We start from the raw sequence: 20027 nt of genomic DNA on the forward strand, positions 1-20027 counted from the left end.
AAAGTTTTGGAAAATCGTTTTTTTTCCCACAGCATTGCAATACATGGATAATTTGACATATATTTATATAAATACGTTTAATAAAATACGCTGTTGGAATTACTCAATTTGACAAACTTAAATGCGAGCAGCATCCCACTTTGCATCCCACTGCTGGCTTGCTTCTGAAAGCTAAGCAGCGTTGGCCCTGGATGGAAGACCAGATGCTATCAGTGTCAACATTGTATTTTTTCATTACTGATCTAAAAAAAAATGTTTTTATAACCATATATTTGTTTTCATAAATTACTGTTCTGTATTTTGTTGTTGGCACCATAAAAGTGGCAATTGATTAAACATTAATATTATTTGAATGAGTTATGCAATGTTTTGAAATGAAGGCTTTTATTTTTGAGGGTTTTAGCATTACCATACTAATCGACGTCGTTGTCTGTGCTGCTGGCAGAATACTATTTATTCAAACCTAGTCTCGGACTACAATTCTGCTAGCGGCACTAACGACGACTTCATCTTTTTTATGTAATGAGAAACCTTCAAAATAAAAGTCCAGATTTCAAGACATTGCAAAGTGAAGACCTTGTTCAAAAGAAATTAAATTCTAATCCATGTCGATTTTAATAGGCTCATAAGCAAATGTAATAATTAATTTATAAAAATAAAATAACATGAACATTATTTTGTTCACTTCGAGGCAAGCAACACTGAGAAATGCACGAGAGCATCAGCTGTTCCGGACGACTGTGTGATCACGCTCTCCGTAGCCGACGTGAGTAAGACCTTTAAACAGGTCAACATACACAAGGCTATGGGGCAAGACAGATTACCAGGACGTGTGGTGACCAACTGGCAGGTGTTTTCACTGACATTTTCAACATGTCCCTGATTGAGTCTGTAATACCAACATGTTTCAAGGTGACCAACATAGCCCTGTGCCCAAGAACACAAAGGCAACCTGCCTAAATGACTACAGACCTGTAGCACTCAAGTCCGTAGCCATTAAGTGCTTTGAAAGGTTAGTAATGGCTCACATCAACACCATTGTTCCAGAAACCCTAGACCCACTCCAATTTGCATACCGCCCAAACAGATCCACAGATGATGCAATCTCTATTGCATTCCACACTGCCCTTTCCCACATGGACAAAAGGAACACTTATGTGAGAATGCTATTCATTGACTACAGCTCAGCGTTCAACACCATAATACCCTCAAAGCTCATCACTAAGCTAAGGGTCCTGGGACTAAACACCTCCCTCTGCAACTGGATCCTGGACTTCCTGATGGGCCGCCCCCAGGTGGTGAGGGTAGGTAGCATCACATCTGCCACGCTGATCCTCAACACTGGAGCTCCCTAGGGGTGCGTGCTCAGTCCCCTCCTGTACTCCCTGTTCACCCACTACTGCATGGCCAGGCATGACTCTGCCGATGACACAACAGTGGTAGGCCTGATCACCAACAACAATGAGACAGCCTAAAGGGAGGAGGTCAGAGACCTGACCGTGTGATGCATGGACAACAACCTCTCCCTCAACGTGATCAAAGACAAAGGAGATTATTGTGGACTACAGGAAAAGGAGGACCGAGCACTACAGGAAAAGACAGGGGGAGGTTGAAAATGTCAGTATGTTGACAATATTGCAGAGCACAAACTCAAACATTGTGGGAATTCTGTACAAATTCCATGTACCCGCTTTAAGTTACAATTTAACAGTGGCCATGTAGCCTACTGTGGATTTTTGATCATAATGCAGGGCTTGACTGTAAGGGTGTGTGCTGGTGGCAGGGAAGTCAGGCGCAGGAGAACGAACTTGGTATAAAACGGAGCAGTTTAATAAGTGCACAAAATCTCTGAAAACCATAATATACAAAATAATACAAGTGGATACAAAACCCGTCGCACACCAGTACATATCTGCCACATAGCTTACAAACAAACAATCACCGACAAGGACAATTTATTTATTTATTTTATTTTACCTTTATTTAACCAGGTAGGCAAATTGAGAACAAGTTCTCATTTACAATTGCGACCTGGCCAAGATAAAGCAAAGCAGTTCGACAGATACAACGACACAGAGTTACACATGGAGTAAAACAAACATACAGTCAATAATACAGTATAAACAAGTCTATATACAATGTGAGCAAATGAGGTGAGAAGGGAGGTAAAGGCAAAAAAGGCCATGGTGGCAAAGTAAATACAATATAGCAAGTAAAACATTGGAATGGTAGTTTTGCAATGGAAGAATGTGCAAAGTAGAAATAAAAATAATGGGGTGCAAAGGAGCAAAATAAATAAATTAATTAAAATTAAATACAGTTGGGAAAGAGGTAGTTGTTTGGGCTAAATTATAGGTGGGCTATGTACAGGTGCAGTAATCTGTGAGCTGCTCTGACAGTTGGTGCTTAAAGCTAGTGAGGGAGATAAGTGTTTCCAGTTTCAGAGATTTTTGTAGTTCGTTCCAGTCATTGGCAGCAGAGAACTGGAAGGAGAGGCGGCCAAAGAAAGAATTGGTTTTGGGGGTGACTAGAGATATACCTGCTGGAGCGTGTGCTACAGGTGGGAGATGCTATGGTGACCAGCGAGCTGAGATAAGGGGGACTTTACCTAGCAGGGTCTTGTAGATGACATGGAGCCAGTGGGTTTGGCGACGAGTATGAAGCGAGGGCCAGCCAACGAGAGCGTACAGGTCGCAATGGTGGGTAGTATATGGGGCTTTGGTGACAAAACTGATTGCACTGTGATAGACTGCATCCAATTTGTTGAGTAGGGTATTGGAGGCTATTTTGTAAATGACATCGCCAAAGTCGAGGATTGGTAGGATGGTCAGTTTTACAAGGGTATGTTTGGCAGCATGAGTGAAGGATGCTTTGTTGCGAAATAGGAAGCCAATTCTAGATTTAACTTTGGATTGGAGATGTTTGATATGGGTCTGGAAGGAGAGTTTACAGTCTAACCAGACACCTAAGTATTTGTAGTTGTCCATGTATTCTAAGTCAGAGCCGTCCAGAGTAGTGATGTTGGACAGGCGGGTAGGTGCAGGTAGCGATCGGTTGAAGAGCATGCATTTAGTTTTACTTGTATGAGGGGGAACAGAGCGTTACATACACAACATGTAATGAATGGGATTGGAAACAGGTGTGATACAAGACAAGACAAAACCAAAGGAAAATGAAAAGAGGATCAGCGATGGCTAGAAGGTCGGCGACTTCGACTGCCGAACGCCGCCCGAACAAGGAGAGGGACCAACTCGTGACATTGACATGAACCTGTTTATCCACTTGTCCTTCAGACAAGGATGTGACTGAACATGTTGTTGTGTTTGATGCAAGAAACCACTTTACAAAATAAAAAGCATTATTATTCCCATACCATTATTACAGAGAATCAGACAAATTATGCTACCCTCTGCCTATTGGCTACCTCGCATATTCAAGCCTGTGTCATAATACAACACTGCCCCTTTAAGACAAAAAACTATTTATCTGACTCACATTTCAATGATGTCTAGAAATCAGTGGAGGCGGGTGGGAGGAGCTATAGGAGGACAGGCTCATTGTAACGGCTGGAATGGAATGGAATAATTTTTGTTACGTCACAGCTTATTCATACGTTTATTAAAGAAATGTTTTTTCCTCATGAATCTACATACAATACCCCTTAATGACAAAGTGAAAACATTTAGCAAATGTATTCAAAATAAAAACAGACCCTTTGCTATGAGACTTGAAATTGAGCTTCCATTTCCATTAATTATTCTTGAGATGTTTCTACAACTTGATTGGAGTCCACTGTGGTAAATTAAATTGATTGTTCATGCTTTGGCTCACACCTGTCTATATGTAACTGATGTGAAATGGCTATTTAGTTAGCGGGGTGCCTGCTAATAGCGTTTCAATTGGTGAGGTCACTCGCTCTGAGACCTTGACGTAGTTGTTCCCTTTGCTCAACACAAGATTCGTGGGAGGCAGTTGTTGATGTGTGCAGAGGGTCCCTGGTTCGAGCCCAGGTAGGGGAGATTAGAGAGACGGAAGCTAAACTGTTACATATATAAGATCCCACAGTTGACAGTGCAGGTCGCAGCAAAAACTAAGCCATGAGGTCGAAGGAATTGTCCATAGAGCTCTGAGGCAGGATTGTGTCGAGGCACAGATCTGGGGAAGGGTCTGCAACGTTGAAGGTCCCCAAGAACACAGTGGCCTCCATCATCCTTAAATGGAAGAAGTTTGGAACCACCAAGACTCTTCCTAGAGCTGGCCGCCCGGCCAAACTGAACAATCGAGGGAGAAGATCCTCGGTCAGGGAGATGACCAAGAACCTGATTGTCACTCTGACAGAGCTCCAGAGTTCCTCTGTGGAGATGGGAGAACCTTTCAGAAGGACAACCATCTCTGCAGCCCTCCACCAATCTGTTATTCATGGTACAATGGACAGTCGGAAGCCACTCCTCAGTAAAAGGCACATGACAGCCCGCTCCTAAAGGACTTTCAGACCATGAGAAACAAGAATCTCTAGCCTGAAGAAACCAAGAATGAACTCTTTGGCCTGAATGCCAAGGAGGCAACCTGGCACCATCCCTACAGTGAAGAATGGTGGTGGCAGCATCATGCTGTGGGGATGATTTGGGGATGTTTTTCAGCGGCAGGGACTGGGAGCCTAGTCAGGGTTGAGGGCATGATGAACGGAACAAAGTACAGAGAGATCTTTGATGAAAACCTGCTCCAGAGAGCTCAGGACCTCAGACCGGAGCGAAGGTTCACCTTCCAAAACGACAACGACCATAAGCACACAGTCAAGACAATGCCAGAGTGGCTTCGGGACAAGTCTCTGAATGTCCTTAAGTGGCCCAGCCGGAGCCCGGACTTGAACCCGATTGAACATCTCTGGAGAGACCTGAAAATAGCTGTGCAGCAACGCTCCCCATCCAACCTGACAGAGCTTGAGAGGATCTGCAGAGAAGAATGGGAGAAACTCCCCAAATACAGGTGTGCCAAGCTTGTAGCGTCATACCCAAGAAGACTTGCGGTTGTAATCACTTCAACAAAGGTGCTTCAACAAGGCACTGAGTAAAGGGTCTGAACACTTATGTAAATGTGAAATTTCAAGTTTTTTTTATTAGCAAAAATAAAAACTGTTTTGCTTTGTCATTTTGGAGTATTGTATGCATATTGATGATAGGAACAAAATCATTTAATCCATTTTTGAATACGGCTGTAAAGTATAAAAATGTAGAAAACGTCAAGGGAATGCTCCCTGAATGCACTGTACTTTGTTGACAAACATTGGAGTAAAACAAGCTTATGTTTTGGTGTCTGATGGGATATGACAGTTGAAATAAGCTAATGAGGTGTTTATAAGTTATATTATTCAAGACTCAATGGGTACATATCATTAATTTATAAGTCCAAAAATGGATTTAGCAACTGCTGAATGCCCCATTAAAGTCCTAAATCAGCACAATATGAGGATGAAATACACTTTTCTCCACTTTTATACTTTACTAGGGGATTGATTGGAAAATGTGGGTGTAGTAAAAGGCCAGTAACACTCCGTATTATTCAATGTCCCATGAAATAACACCATATATAGTAGACCTTACTGAATACTCCAAACCCCTCTTCCACATCGTTACATAGAATATATATATTTGTCTCTCTAAGCCAATATGTAATTCATATGCAGTGTATTGTATTGCATTGAGTGGAGTCATCACCACCAGCACTCTGCATATAAACTGTTACCCAGCACTATAGACCAATTTAAGTTTTGTAGACTCCATTGAGTCATTTCAATGACATATATTTGTATTTTATTAAAAGTGTATTTCTTTACATATAGCCTACACTATAGCTTATTAGCTTTCATCATACCAGTACTGGTGTACACTTTGTAAAGAAATGCTGGAATAAATAAAATAATATAAAAATAAAACTCTGTCAAATTATCAATTAATGTTTTAAAAAGTGGTTGCAATGCTGTGAAAAACAGTTGTCCTGCACTGGAGCGCAAAAAAAAAATCCATATTCCCAAAGTTTAGCATGTCTTTGTAGGGGAACTGATCTACAAATAATAGTGAGTAGTTATTTTATGATGGAAGGTTCTTTGTAGATCAAGTCAGTCAGCTGTCGCCTGCACTGCCAGCTGCAATGTCGAACAGTGGTAATGATGACTAGACAAACTAAAGTGGTTGCTGGGACTGTGGGATAGCAGGGACTGTGAGATAGCTGGGACTGTGGGATAGCAGGGACTGTGGGATAGCAGGGACTGGGATAGCAGGGACTAGGGATAGCAGGGACTGTGGAATAGCAGGGACTGTGGGATAGCAGGGACTGTGAGATAGCAGGGACTGGGATAGCAGGGACTGTGGAATAGCAGGGACTGTTTGATAGCAGGGACTGTGGGATAGCAGAGACTGGGATAGCAGGGACTGTGGGATAGCAGGGACTGTGGAGTAACAGGGACTGTGGGGTAGCAGGGACTGTGGGATAGCAAGGACTGTGGGGTAGCAGGGACTGTGGGATAGCAGGGACTGTAGGATAGCAGGGACTGTAGGATAGCAGGGACTGTGGGATAGCTGGGACTGTGGGATAGCAGGGACTGTGGACTGTGGGATAGCTGGGACTGTGGGGTAGCAGGGACTGTGGGATAGCAGGGACTGTAGGATAGCAGGGACTGTAGGATAGCAGGGACTGTGGGATAGCTGGGACTGTGGGATAGCAGGGACTGTGGACTGTGGGATAGCTGGGACTGTGGGGTAGCAGGGACTGTGGGATAGCAGGGACTGTAGGATAGCAGGGAATGTGGGATAGCCGGTACTGTGGGATAACAGAGACTGTGATATAGCAGGGCTGTGGGATAGCAGAGACTGTGGGGTAGCAGAGACTGTGAGATAGCAGAGACTGTGAGATAGCAGAGACTGTGGGGTAGCAGGGACTGTGAGATAGCAGAGACTGTGAGATAGCAGAGACTGTGAGATAGCAGAGACTGTGGGGTAGCAGGGACTGTAGGATAGCAGGGAATGTGGGATAGCCGGTACTGTGGGATAACAGAGACTGTGATATAGCAGGGCTGTGGGATAGCAGAGACTGTGGGGTAGCAGAGACTGTGAGATAGCAGAGACTGTGAGATAGCAGAGACTGTGAGATAGCAGCAGCAGCTGTTGAGGATCGCAACCAACTAAAAGGTGCATACACCGCCACCTACTGTACTGGAGTGTGTGGCCAGTCATAGCCTCCCTATTCATCTCATTGTCTTAACTAGCCCTGCGTTAACCCTTACACCCATTAAAACCTCCCCACTATACCAACTAACCCTACACCCATTAAAACTCCCCACTATACCAACTAACCCTACACCCATTAAAACTCCCCACTATACCAACTAACCCTACACCCATTAAAACCTCCCCACTATACCAACTAACCCTACACCCATTAAAACCTCCCCACTATACCAACTAACCCTACACCCATTAAAACCTCCCCACTATACCAACTAACCCTACACCCATTAAAACTCCCCACTATACCAACTAACCCTACACCCATTAAAACCTCCCCACTATACCAACTAACCCTACACCCATTAAAACCTCCCCACTATACCAACTAACCCTATACCCATTAAAACCTCCCCACTATACCAACTAACCCTACACCCATTAAAACCTCCCCACTATACCAACTAACCCTACACCCATTAAAACCTCCCCACTATACCAACTAACCCTACACCCATTAAAACCTCCCCACTATACCAACTAACCCTACACCCATTAAAACCTCCCCACTATACCAACTAACCCTACACCCATTAAAACCTACCCACTATACCAACTAACCCTACACCCATATTGTAGTATCTGGGGTGTGTTCAGCAGGATGCAACTTTTAGAATAAACATACCTCTCATCCTGGATTGCATAATAGGGGAATTACAGAATCAGGATCAATCATAACCAGATGCATAAATGAAACGGAAAACTGGGCCTTAACTAAACTCAGATTCTGTCCTTGTAAACCCCACAGGCCCCACAAGACTTGTCTGGAGGTCCCCCTGTACCAGTTGAAAACAATTAATGGAAGTACAGTGTGCTGTATATGGAGAATGTTTTGTGCCAAAAATAAGGGGTTTGTTACATCTGCACCTACCACGCCCTCTACTGCTCATCCTGTGTCTCCCTAACCTGCCGCCACTCCTCAGTACTCTCTCCCTCTCTGTGTGTGTGTGATTGTGTGGGCAGAGACAGGTGTGCTGGAGACAGAGCAGATCCCCACCAGCTGTAACCTGTTCCATAATAAAGACCTCTACAAATACTCAGCCCTGCCACTTTCACGCTGCCAGTTAATAACCTTTGCTCAGTCAGTCTGTTTTTAGCCGTTTGTTCCTGCTTAGATCCTGTTTATGTGTTGTGCCTGTTTTCCTCTCCGCTACAGTTCTGTCCATTCTGACTCTGTCTCCAGTCCCATGTCTCATCAGTCCTGCTACCCTGTCCTGGACCCCCCACTCTACAGCTTCCTTGGATTCCTCTCCGGACCTGCATACCCAGCCCCAACTCCCCTCGCTCCAGCCTCAGCACCTGGCTCCCTGCAACCCGCCCATGCTTTCCCTGCCCTGCACCCCATCTTTCCCCTGTTTTTCAATAAATACCTTGGTTACCTTATCCCAGTCTCCTCGTCTGAGTCTGCTCATGGGTTCAACCGCTCCGCGGTACTTTTTTTTTGTGATATTTTTTGAATATTTCAAGGGGTCTTAAAAATCTAAATCAAATAGCAAAAGGATCCTTGGTTTGACCTTCTTAAAACAATTCCATATAGCTTAGTAGAACCCCTCTAATGGGTCAATTTCTCCTACCACCAGAGGACAATGTTGACTAAAATATGGAAGGCAAACTGATTACCTTAACAACGTGTTGTTATCTTCAAGCTGCCATCAGGCTTACTATATTCTTATAAATGGTATGTTTTAAGGAGAGTGGATTTTCCTCTCTCCTTACACAATGGGTTTTAAAGACAGAAACAGGAAGAGGACACACAGAGAGGACAGTTTTAGGACCGAAGGGGGACTATTTAGCACAGTGATCCGATTTTTATCTGCTGCTTGATTTAAAATGTGTGCAATTAAAATGAATTGATACTGTAATGACTACTTAGTCAGCAAGCATGAATTGGCATTCGGTACTGCTAATACATACAAGAATAATACCATGGCATTTGCTTCATAATCAATAATCATTGTTTAAGGACCAAGAGGTTTTGTACAGTACATTTGTATGTAGTAGCCTATGTATGAAATATACAACAATTTGCAGTCCGGTTGCAGTCTGAAATCAAATATAATTTTATTTGTCACATGCGGTGAATACAATAGGTGTAGACTTTACCGTGAAATGCTTACTTACTAGCCCTTTCCCAACAATGCAGAGTTAAAAAAGTAAGAACATTTGCACACAAAAAAATAGTAACACAATAAAATAAATGTGGTATGTCCTCTTGTGATATTCCTCTATAAATTATCTTTGATCCAAAAGCATTTACATATGCCGACTGGGAAGGTTGCAATTTAGTTATCAGTAATGGTCTTATGTCACTTTTGGGTGTGATAAATCTCTGAATAAGCCATGCTTTTGTCACTTCAAGATTAGACAACTGCAACTCTCTACTCTCCAGCTACCCGGATAAAGCACTAAATAAACTTGAGCTAGTGCTAAATCGGTCTGCTAGCATCTTGACTAGAACCCAAACATTTGATCCTACTACTCCAGTGTTAGCCTTTCCATCTAGCTTCCTGTTAAGGCAAGGGCTGATTTCAAGCTTTTACTGTTAACCTACAAAGCATTACATAAACTTGCTCCTACCTATCTTTACGATTTGGTCCTGCCTTACACACCTACACGTACGCTACAGTCACAAGACGCAGGCCTTCTCATTGTCCCTATAATTTCTAAGCAAACAGCTGAAGGCAGTGCTTTCTCCTATAGAGCTCCATTTTTATGGAATGGTCTGCCGATCCATGTGAGAGACGCAGACTCGCTCTCAACCTTTAAGTCATTACTGAATACTCATCTCTTCAGTAGGTCCTATGGTTGAGTGTAGTCTGGAACAAGGGGTGTGAAGATGAACGGCAAGGCATTGGAGTGAACCCCCCCCCTCCACTGGGATTCTCTGCCTCTGACCCTATTACGGGGGCTGAGTCACTGGCTTGTTAGTGCTCTCTCATGTTGTCCCTAGGAGGTGTGCATCACATCTTGCAGGGCTTTTTCTCTCGCTATACTCGTCTTGAGTGGGTTGAGTCACTGACGTGATCTTCCTGTCTGGTTTGGCGCCCCCCTCGGACTCGTGCAGTGGGGGAGATCTTTGTGGGCTAGGCTCCGCCTTGTCTCAGGCTAGTAAGTTGGTGAGCTGTTCAAATCAAATCAAACCAAATGTTATTGGTCACATACACATATTTAGCAGATGTTATTGCGGGTGTAGCAAAATGCTTGTGTTTCTAGCTCAAACAGTGCAGTAGTATTTAACAACTCACACCAATACACACAAATCTAAAAGTAAAAGAATGGAATTAAGGAATATATACATTTTAGGATGAGCATTGTCGGAAAGGCATTGACTAAAATACAGTAGAATACAGTATATACATATATGTAAATATACTGTATATACAATATGTAAACATTACAGTGACTAGTGTTCCATTATTAAATTGACCAGTGATTCCATGTCTATGTACATAAGGCAACAGCCTCTAAAGTGCAGGGTTGAGTAACCGGGTGGTAGCCGGCTAGTGATGGCTAATTAACAGTCTGATGGCCTTGAGATAGAAGCTGTTTTTCAGTCTCTCCGTCCCAGCTTTGAAGCACCTGTACTGACCTCGCCTTCTGGATGATAGCAGGGTGAACAGGCCGTGGCTTGGGTGGTTGATGTCCTTGATGATCTTTTTGGCCTTCTTGTGACATTGGGTATTGTAAGTGTCCTGGAAGGCAGATAGTGTGCCCCCGGCGATGTGTTGGGCAGACCGCACCACCCTCTGGAGAGCCCTGGGGTTGTGGGCAGTGCAGTTGCCGTACCAGGCCCAATAGGATGCTTTTAAGTGTGCATCTGTAAAAGTTTGGGGGCCAAGCCTAATTTCTTCAGCCTCCTGAGGTTGAAGAGGCTCTGTTGCGCCTTCTTCATCACACTGTGTGGGTGGACCATTTCAGATTGTCAGATTGTCAGCGATGTGTCCAAGGAACTTGAAGCTTTTCACCTTCTCCACTGCAGTCCCGTCGATGTGGATAAGGGCGTGCCCCCTCTGCTGTCTCCTGAAGTCCACGATCAGCTCCTTCATTTTGTTGAAGTTGAGGTTATTTTCCTGGCATCACTCCGCCAGGGCTCTCACCTGCTTCCTGTAGGCTGTCTCCCTCTGGTGGTGTGGGGGCTGTGCTTTGGCAAAGTGGATGGGGTTATGTCCTGCCTGGTTGGCCCTATCCGGGGGTATAGGGGGAGGGGTTCTGTCCTGTTTGGTGTCTTATCTGGCTTCCTGTGTGATCTTAAATATGCTCCCTCTAATTTTCCCATTTCTCTCTCTCTCTCTTTCTAGGACCATACCTCGGGACTACCTGGCCTTACTACTTCTCGCTTTCCCCATCTCCAGTCCACCTGGTTGTGCTGCTGATCCAGTTTCTACTGTTCTGCCTGCGGCTACGGAACCCTGACCTGTTCACCAGACGTGCTACCTTGTCCCGGATCTGCTGTTTCGACCTTCTCTATCCCTCTCTCTCTCTCTCTCTCTCGCTCTCTGGACTGCACCTGCTGTTTCAACCTCTAAATGCTTGGCTATGAAAAGCCAACTGACATTTACTCCTGAGGTGCTGACCTGTTTCACCCTCTATAACCGCTTTGATTATTAATTGACCGTGCTGGTCATCTATGAAGGTTTGAACATCTTGAAAAACAATCTGGCCTTAATGGCCGCGTACTCTTATAATCTCCACCCAGCACAGCCAGAAGAGGACTGGCCACCCCTCAGAGCCTGGTTCCTCTCTAGGTTTCTTCCTAGGTTCCTGCCTTTCTAGGGAGTTTTTCCTAGCCACTTTGCTTCTGCATCGCTTCCTCTTTGGGGTTTTAGGCTGGGTTTCTGTGTAAGCACTTTGTGACATCTGCTGATGTTAAAAGGGCTCTATAAATACATTTGATGGATTGATTGATTGATTGAATCTTGGCTGCAATATCTGGCTATGATTGTGTTATCAGATGAGACCTTGCTGCAATGTTCAGTGTAGGTGGAGAGTCATGGTCGATGCCCTAACGCGTCACAGGGGGATGAAGAGGACTAAGGCCGCACCCCGCTTCTCTCCTCTCCTCCAGAAGGGTACTTGTCCTTACACATGGGATTGATGTAATCATTGGCTGGAGGAATTTTCACGTCGCTAAATCCATGAATATGTTTATTTTTAAATGTACAATAAATCGTTATAGCAACAAGCTGAATTACAAGTACAACTTACAATGGAATTATTAAATATGAAATATTACAAGTTTACAAATATACATCACCATCAATATATACAAATAACACAGACACTTGAAGTCAGTAGTGTTCGTCGGTTGTTTATCAGGTGAACCATTCCATGTGAGGGAGTGTTCAAGTCAAGTGCACACTTCAAGAGAAGAGCAGAGAATTGGATTGCCAGAGTACATTTCTGTGGAGTCTGAGTCAGTCAGTCTCAAGTTCTTTTATGTTTTCCTAAAGCCCCTGCTACCAGCACACAGGTCCTTGTAGTAGTCAGACTGAATGAACCGAGGATACGCATCGTTCTCCATAAGGCTACAGACCTTCCTCTGGGCACCATCAAAACAAGATGGGGTTGGCTTGTGGAGACTGTGAGCAATCGTGTCTCTTGTGTGGTAATCGACGTTGACCTGATTTGAGAAAAAAATGCAATAATCACACTCGACACAACCTTAAATAACCCCATTTATACACTATTATCATACATGTCAGTCGTTCTTCATATAATTTGGTTTTAGAAGTAGGTTACTTTTAAATCTATTATAGTTTTCCTTCATGTCATCCTGGAAAGTTTAAAGATTATATTCTCCCACTTTGCAGGAGGTACAGCGTTACTCATGGGGAATTTCTAAATATATACATTTTTTAAATCTGTATAACTTGCAAAGAAAGTCACTCATTTATTATCACTATAAGGAACATGAAGTGATATACATGATGGTACTGTGATAATGATAATATAATGTGTTTCTACCTCCATAGGGGAGTCACTTTGGATGAATTCTTCATAAATGCTCGTAGCTTTCCAGGCAAGCTTCTCTGGACTGGTGATGGACTTGAACTCTTCACAGGCAAGCCAAAACTCCAGATTCTCCTCACAGAACTCAGATTTCAGGAAGACCCGAAATGCCACTTGGCCACCTAGAAGCAAAATGGAGAGAAAATATTTGGGTTGATTTAGGCGTAATCTGCAGTCTGGTAGTGTGTTTTATATATTTACAAAAATATGCTGTATATATATAAATAAAACAAAAATTACATTTATGATTGAGTAGTTTCTCTAAGGATTGTCCCCACTGTTTCGCCTCATTAACAGATTGTCTGCAAATAAAACAAAAACAAAAAGAGGTTGAAATATGGGAATAGTGTAATTGAATTGGTGTTGCAAGGTATACTGGTAGACCAGTAACATAATCAAAACGTCATGATACCAACATTTTAGAATAACATACAGTTTCATAATACTACAAACATTTTCGGCCCTACCGATCTAAAGAACCCACTATCGCCTGTTATGAAATGTTTACAATGTCAGTTGTTTACAAGTTCAGTAAATGTTTTAACCTGTTATGAAATGTTTACAATGTCAGTTGTTTACAAGTTCAGTAAATGTTTTAAGCAACAGCAATTAGTCTCTTGTGTGCACCAGTCCAATAATGTCCACTTCACTTTCATGTGTGGCAGCTGTGATCAGCAAGCCGTAACCCCTGCCAGCCCGCACTCACCTGCTTCTCACTGCCCAGTCTTCCTGTATATCTATTCCATCAGTTTTTAAAATATAATTGAGCCTTGATGGCGAGCAGGGATGGAGACCCTGATCAATCTTCTGTTATTACATTTGTATGTTTGATACACTGGAGCAGTGCACAGAACGAGCAGAATTGATACATTGTATATAATTTAATCCCTGATATAATCAAGAGCACAGGCCAATCTGGGTATAGTTTTTGCACATTCGCTGTCACACAGCAGTGCCAGAGAGGAAAAACCGCTTCGCGACAGACTCGCTTGTAACTCAAACGGTTTAACAAAATATTACTCCTATAAACGGAGCTACCCTTTTATCTTCCTGCGCTATTTCTGTGATATTTCACAAACCATGTCGCGGGCGGTTTTAAACTAATCCCGGTCCGTTAATTATTGGTTTGATAACAAACAACGTTATTCAGTCATGTTACCTATCTAGCTAACAACCTGCTAACTTGACAGTAGGTCTAGGCCAATTTGATTGCCACAGGAAGAAATTAAAAGGGTCTGCAACTCATGAGATGTGCTTCAAAGGTAGGTTTGATTCATATATAGCGTTTTCTCCTTACTGCTACAATGACATGCGGATCATTATGCATGTATATTCCTTCCTCCCATTCCTCCAGCCAAATCATAGGTGGGCATTTGCACATGTTGGAGCGGCAGGTAGGTAGCCTCGTGGTTAAAGCGTTTGATCCCGGAGTCCCGGAGCTGACAAGGTAAAAACCGGTCGTTCTGCCCCTGAACAAGGCAGGTAACCCACTGTTCCCCGGTTGGCCGTCATTGTAAATAAGAATTTGTTCTTAAACTGACCTGCCTAGTTAAATAAAGGTAAAATAAAATAGCCATTCTATGCTGTATTGTATTATACAGTGTGAAGTTAATGTGTTGTATTGAGTAAAAGTGTGAATGTCTGACGGGTTTGTTTTGTAGCACATGCACATAACGTTTAGAAAACGGGAACAAGCGTCAGGAGGACGGGGTGAACAGGACGCTCGGCAACAGAGCCCCCCCCCGTGATACTTGGCCTGGTATCATATATTTAGTAAAATCATGGTATAGTGACAACATATTTAAAATTACATACCAGAAAAAGTATATAGATTTTTTTTCAGTTTCACATACCTGTGCAGTTTTTTCCTTGAATGAGGTGAGGGACTATTGAGGAAGTTGTGGAGTCTCGATTTCCAGGGTTTATGCCTGCAGAATAAATGATAAGAACACAGAAATAATGTTCAGTGGTCTTTTTAGAAATGTATTATAGTAGACTTATTTATAGGCCAGTCACATTACGATGTTTCATATGTGATGAAATTATGCAAATGTAATACAATACAAATATGGCTCATAACGCCTATAACAACTTATTTAAAATAATAATAATTACAAAACCAAATTACATCAACAACTTACAAAAGCCTTTTGGTCTTGTCAAGGTCTTCTGAGGCCGTCTCACAGCAAATATCCATTTTTTGTAATTATTGTGTTCAATGGCTAAATACTGTGTACATATCACCCTCTCAATCCTGTTCGTTGAGTTTCCAGACCCAATTCTCAAGGAAGCTCGCTGGATTCTTTATGCTCTCTGACAAAGCCAAGAATACCCAAGCTCCACCGGCATCTCAATCCTGATTGGCTCTTCTCCATAATCACGGGGAAATCTACACTCAACAACCAGCGATGTCGAGTCACTGAGCATTGTCCCAAGCTAACAATAGCTCAACGGAGTCCCAGCCAGCACATTTGGTTCCTTTGAAATTCTGCAAATGTATAATACCAGTCAAAAGTTTGGACACACCTACTCATTCGAGGTTTTTTCTTTATTTAAAAAAACAACAACTATTTTCTACATTGTAGAATAATAGAGAAGACATTAAAACTATGAAATAACACATATGGAACCATGTAGTAACCAACTCTGGTTCCTTGATTGTTCTCCTACGAGGTTTAATTAACACTCTGAGAATGGACATTATAGGTTTATTTGGGGGTTTTCGAATAACTTCCTTAAAACTTTGACAGAATCATTTTTCAATAAGACTTTTAATAACACTGCTAGCTTATTTTGGGTAATCATTTTTGAACTCCAAGCGTCTATTGGACACATGGAAATTGATTTCCTTACGCATTAATCATACAAACATATTTATTTGTTATTGTTACACAGCATCAGTATGATTAAAACCTATAATCATATGCTCTCTAACCATGAATTTAGTCCACTGCGCCACCAGGATGGAGCTAGCATGTTATGTTTTTTTAGGCATACAAAGCTGTTCATTTTAGCCTATTTCAAAGGAAACAATCACTCATTAAGATCAGGTGTGGCCAATTAGTGGGCACGGCCAACATATCTGAACACAATTAACAAGATAGAGGATAGAGAGAGTTTTGTTAATGCTGAAAATTGAATGTATGTCTTAAAATAACATTCTTGTAACATTCTCTGAACGTTGCTAATGTTTTTGTGTGGTTTTTATGGAAAGTTTTCATCTTGTTCCCCGAATAATTTGAGAATATTACTTTACATAGAGCCATGAGGAAACCTGTAGAAAACTTTATGCTGAATTACTGAAATTCCCACAGAAGAACGTTGTTAATTAATGTCCTTGGAACAATTTGAGAACATTTTGAGAACAAACTTTTACAGATACACAATCGAGAGCATCCTGTCGGGCTGTATCACAGCCTGGTACGGCAACTGCACCACCCTCAACCGTATGGCTCTCCAGAGGGTGGTGCAGTCTGCACAACGCATCACTGGGGGCAAACTTCCTGCCCTCCAGGACACCTACAGCACCCGATGTCACAGGATGGCCAAAAATATCATCAAGGACATCAACCGCCCGAGCTACTGCATGTTCACACCACTACCATCCAGAAGGCGAGGTCAGTACAGGTGCATCAAAGATGAGACAGAGAGACTGAAAAACAGCTTCTATCTCAAGGCCATCAAACTGCTAAACAGCCACCACTAACTCAGAGAGGCTGCTGCCTACATTGAGACCCAATCACTGGCCACTTTAATAAATGGATCACTAGTCACTTTATACAATACACTCTAAATAATGCCACTTTAATAATGTTTACATATGTTACATTACTCATAGCACATGTATATACTGTATTTTATACCGCTCGGCCATCACTCATCCATATACTTATATGTACATATTCTCATTCACCCCTTTAGATTTGTGTGTATTAGGTAGTTGTTGGAGTATTGTTAGATTGCTTGTTAAATATTACTGCACTGTCGGAACTAGAAGCACAAGCATTTCGCTACACTCGCATTAACATCTGCTAACCATATGTATGTGATAAATAAAATTGGGTTGGATTTTGATTTGAATTACAACCATGAGGAAGACTGTAGGAAACGTTATGCTGAAGTACTGAAATGTCCAGAAAATATATATATATATTTTTTTACATTCTTCTTTTAGAACATTCTCAATGTCAAACTTTACCAGTTCGAGAACATTCCTAGAAACATTACCAACATTGAAATTAAATGTAACTATGTTTGAACTTTTAGTAAAAGTGTTGTTAAATTAATTAAATACAAAGAAACTATCCTGCACCATTCCCAGAAAGTTGTGGGAAGGTTGTATGCAAAATAACCATAGGACAACCATGGTCTCACCATGCTCTAAGAGACATATGGGTCTCAGAATGTTATGGGTCAGCTGGGCGTGCTTTTATCTGACAAGCGTCACTCCAATTCCTCACATTTCCTTGCCAGGCCTTTTGTGGAATAATAGATGAGGACACATGAGAGCAACGAGATTCAGACCTCATGCTCCCCTTTATTATTGGCTAATTACAGATGTAGGATCTTAATTTGCAGAGAATTTTCCTGCACTACAGGAAATGCAAACGTCTAGTGTATTTGAGTTTTCAAAATGCTCCTAAAGTTTGTAATTTCCATTTAAAAATGTCAGACTTGATTTATCCTAATACAAAATGTATCAACCCCTACATAATGTCACGCCCTGGTCTTAGTATTTTTTGTGTTTATATATTTATTTTGGTCAGGCCAGGGTGTGACATGGGGTTATTTTGTGTTGTGTTGTGGTATTGGGGGTTTTAGTAGGTATTGGGATTGTGGCTGAGTAGGGGTGTCTAGCATAGTCTATGGCTGCCTGAGGTTCTCAATCAGAGTCAGGTGATTCTCGTTGTCTCTGATTGGGAACCATATTTAGGTAGCCTGGGTTTCACTGTGTGTTTGTGGGTGATTGTTCCTGTCTCTGTGTTAGTTGTCACCAGACAGGCTGTATTAGGTTTTCACATTTCCGTTTGTTGTTTTTGTATTGTTCGTATTTAATTTCATTAAACATGTATCGAACTACCCACGCTGCATTTTGGTCCGACTCTCCTTCGACGGAAGAAAGCCGTTACAGAATCACCCACCACACACGGACCAAGCAGCGTGGTGACAGGCAGCGACAGCAGAAACAGCGAAAGGAGGAATGGACATGGGAAGACATTTTGGAAGGCAAAGGTTGTTACACTTGGGAGGAGATACTGGCTGGAAGAGATCGCCTCCCATGGGAACAGGTGGAGGCACTTAGGAGAGCAGAGGCAGCCGGAGATAGGAGCCGATGATACGAGGGAACACGGTTGGCAAGGAAACCCAAAAGTCAGCCCCAAAAATTTCTTGGGGGGGGGGCTCAGGGAGAGTGTGGCAGAGTCAGGGTTCAGACCTGAGCCAACTCCCCCTGTTTATCGTGAGGAGCAGCGATCGAAGGACTTCTGGACTTGGGAGGAAATATTGGACGGAAAAGGACCCTGGGCACAGCCTGGTGAATATCGACGCCCCAAAGAAGAACTGGAGGCGGCGAAAGCGGAGAGGCGCTGGTATGAAGAGGCAGCACGGCGACGCGGATGGAAGCCCGAGAGTCAGCCCCAAAAATGTATTGGGGGGGGGGGGCTCACAGGGAGTATGGCTACGCCAGGTAAGAGACCTGCGCTAACTTCCTGTGCTTACCGGGTTGCTAAAGAGACCGGGCAGGCACCGTGTTATGCTGTGGAGCGCACGGTGTCTCCAGTGTGGGTGCATAGCCCGGTGGGGTACATACCAGCTCTTCGTATTGGCCGGGCTAGAGTGGGCATCGAGCAAGGTAAGGTTGGGCAGGCTCGGTGCTCAAGAGCTCCAGTGCGCCTGCACGGTCCGGTCTATCCAGTGCCACCTCCACACACCAGTCCTCCGGTGGCAGCTCCCCGCACCAGGCTTCCTGTGCATGTCCTCTACCCAGTGCCAGCACCACGCACCAGGCCTTCAGTGCGCCTCGCCTGTTCAGCGCTGCCAGAGCCTTTCTCCTCTCCAGCGCTGTCGGAGTCTCTCGCCTGTTCAGCGCAGCCAGAGCCTTTCTCCTCTACAGCGCTGCCGGAGCCTCCCGCCTGTTCAGCGCAGCCAGAGCCTTCCTCCTCTACAGCGCTGCCGGAGCCTCCCGCCTGTTCAGCGCAGCCAGAGCCTTCCTCCTCTACAGCGCTGTTGGAGTCTCCTGCCTGTTCAGCGCAGCCAGACCTGCCAGCCTGCATGGAGCAGCCTGAGCTGCCAATCTGCATGGAACAGCCAGAGCTGCCAGTCTGCATGGAGCAGCCAGAGGTGCCAGTCTGCATGGAGCAGCCAGAGGTGCCAGTCTGCATGGAGCAGCCAGAGCTGTCAGTCTGCATGGAGCAGCCAGAGCTGCCAATCTGCATGGAGCAGCCAGAGCTGCCAGTCTGCATGGAGCAGCCAGAGCTGCCAGTCTGCATGGAGCAGCCAGAGCTGCCAGTCTGCATGGAGCAGCCAGAGCTGCCAGTCTGCATGGAGCAGCCAGAGATGCCAGTCTGCATGGAGCAGCCAGAGCTGCCAGTCTGCATGGAGCAGCCAGAGCTGCCAGTCTGCATGGAGCAGTCAGAGCTGTCAGTCTGCATGGAGCAGCCAGAGCTGTCAGTCTGCATGGAGCAGCCAGAGCTGTCAGTCTGCATGGAGCAGCCAGAGCTGTCAGTCTGCATGGAGCTG

At 43.7% G+C, this 20027-nt stretch overlaps 1 protein-coding gene across 1 annotated transcript; it reads right to left on the minus strand.

Moving 5' to 3' along the window:
• Positions 1-12408: 12408 nt before the first annotated feature.
• Positions 12409-15755, minus strand: LOC112227171 (regulator of G-protein signaling 2-like). Its single transcript, XM_024392041.2, has 5 exons — positions 15431-15755; positions 15143-15217; positions 13530-13591; positions 13245-13411; positions 12409-12900 (listed from the first exon to the last, which is right to left on the minus strand). The coding sequence occupies exons 1-5, from the start codon at positions 15484-15486 to the stop codon at positions 12715-12717; spliced, it is 546 nt and encodes a 181-aa protein (XP_024247809.1). The 5' UTR covers positions 15487-15755; the 3' UTR covers positions 12409-12714.
• Between the last annotated feature and the right edge of the window lie 4272 nt (positions 15756-20027).

The sequence above is a fragment of the Oncorhynchus tshawytscha genome, linkage group LG28 (genome assembly GCF_018296145.1).
Source record: "Oncorhynchus tshawytscha isolate Ot180627B linkage group LG28, Otsh_v2.0, whole genome shotgun sequence".
NCBI lineage: Eukaryota > Metazoa > Chordata > Actinopteri > Salmoniformes > Salmonidae > Oncorhynchus > Oncorhynchus tshawytscha.

Excerpts from the sequence above, each read along its gene's own strand:
- LOC112227171 (XM_024392041.2), bottom strand. The coding sequence starts at position 15,486 with ATGGATATTTGCTGTGAGACGGCCTCAGAAGACCTTGACAAGACCAAA. Across the intron at positions 13,592-15,142 it reads TCAAGGAAAAAACTGCACAG|ACAATCTGTTAATGAGGCGA; the intron begins GTATGTGAAACT and ends TTTTATTTGCAG. Across the intron at positions 12,901-13,244 it reads AAAGTGACTCCCCTATGGAG|GTCAACGTCGATTACCACAC; the intron begins GTAGAAACACAT and ends TTCTCAAATCAG.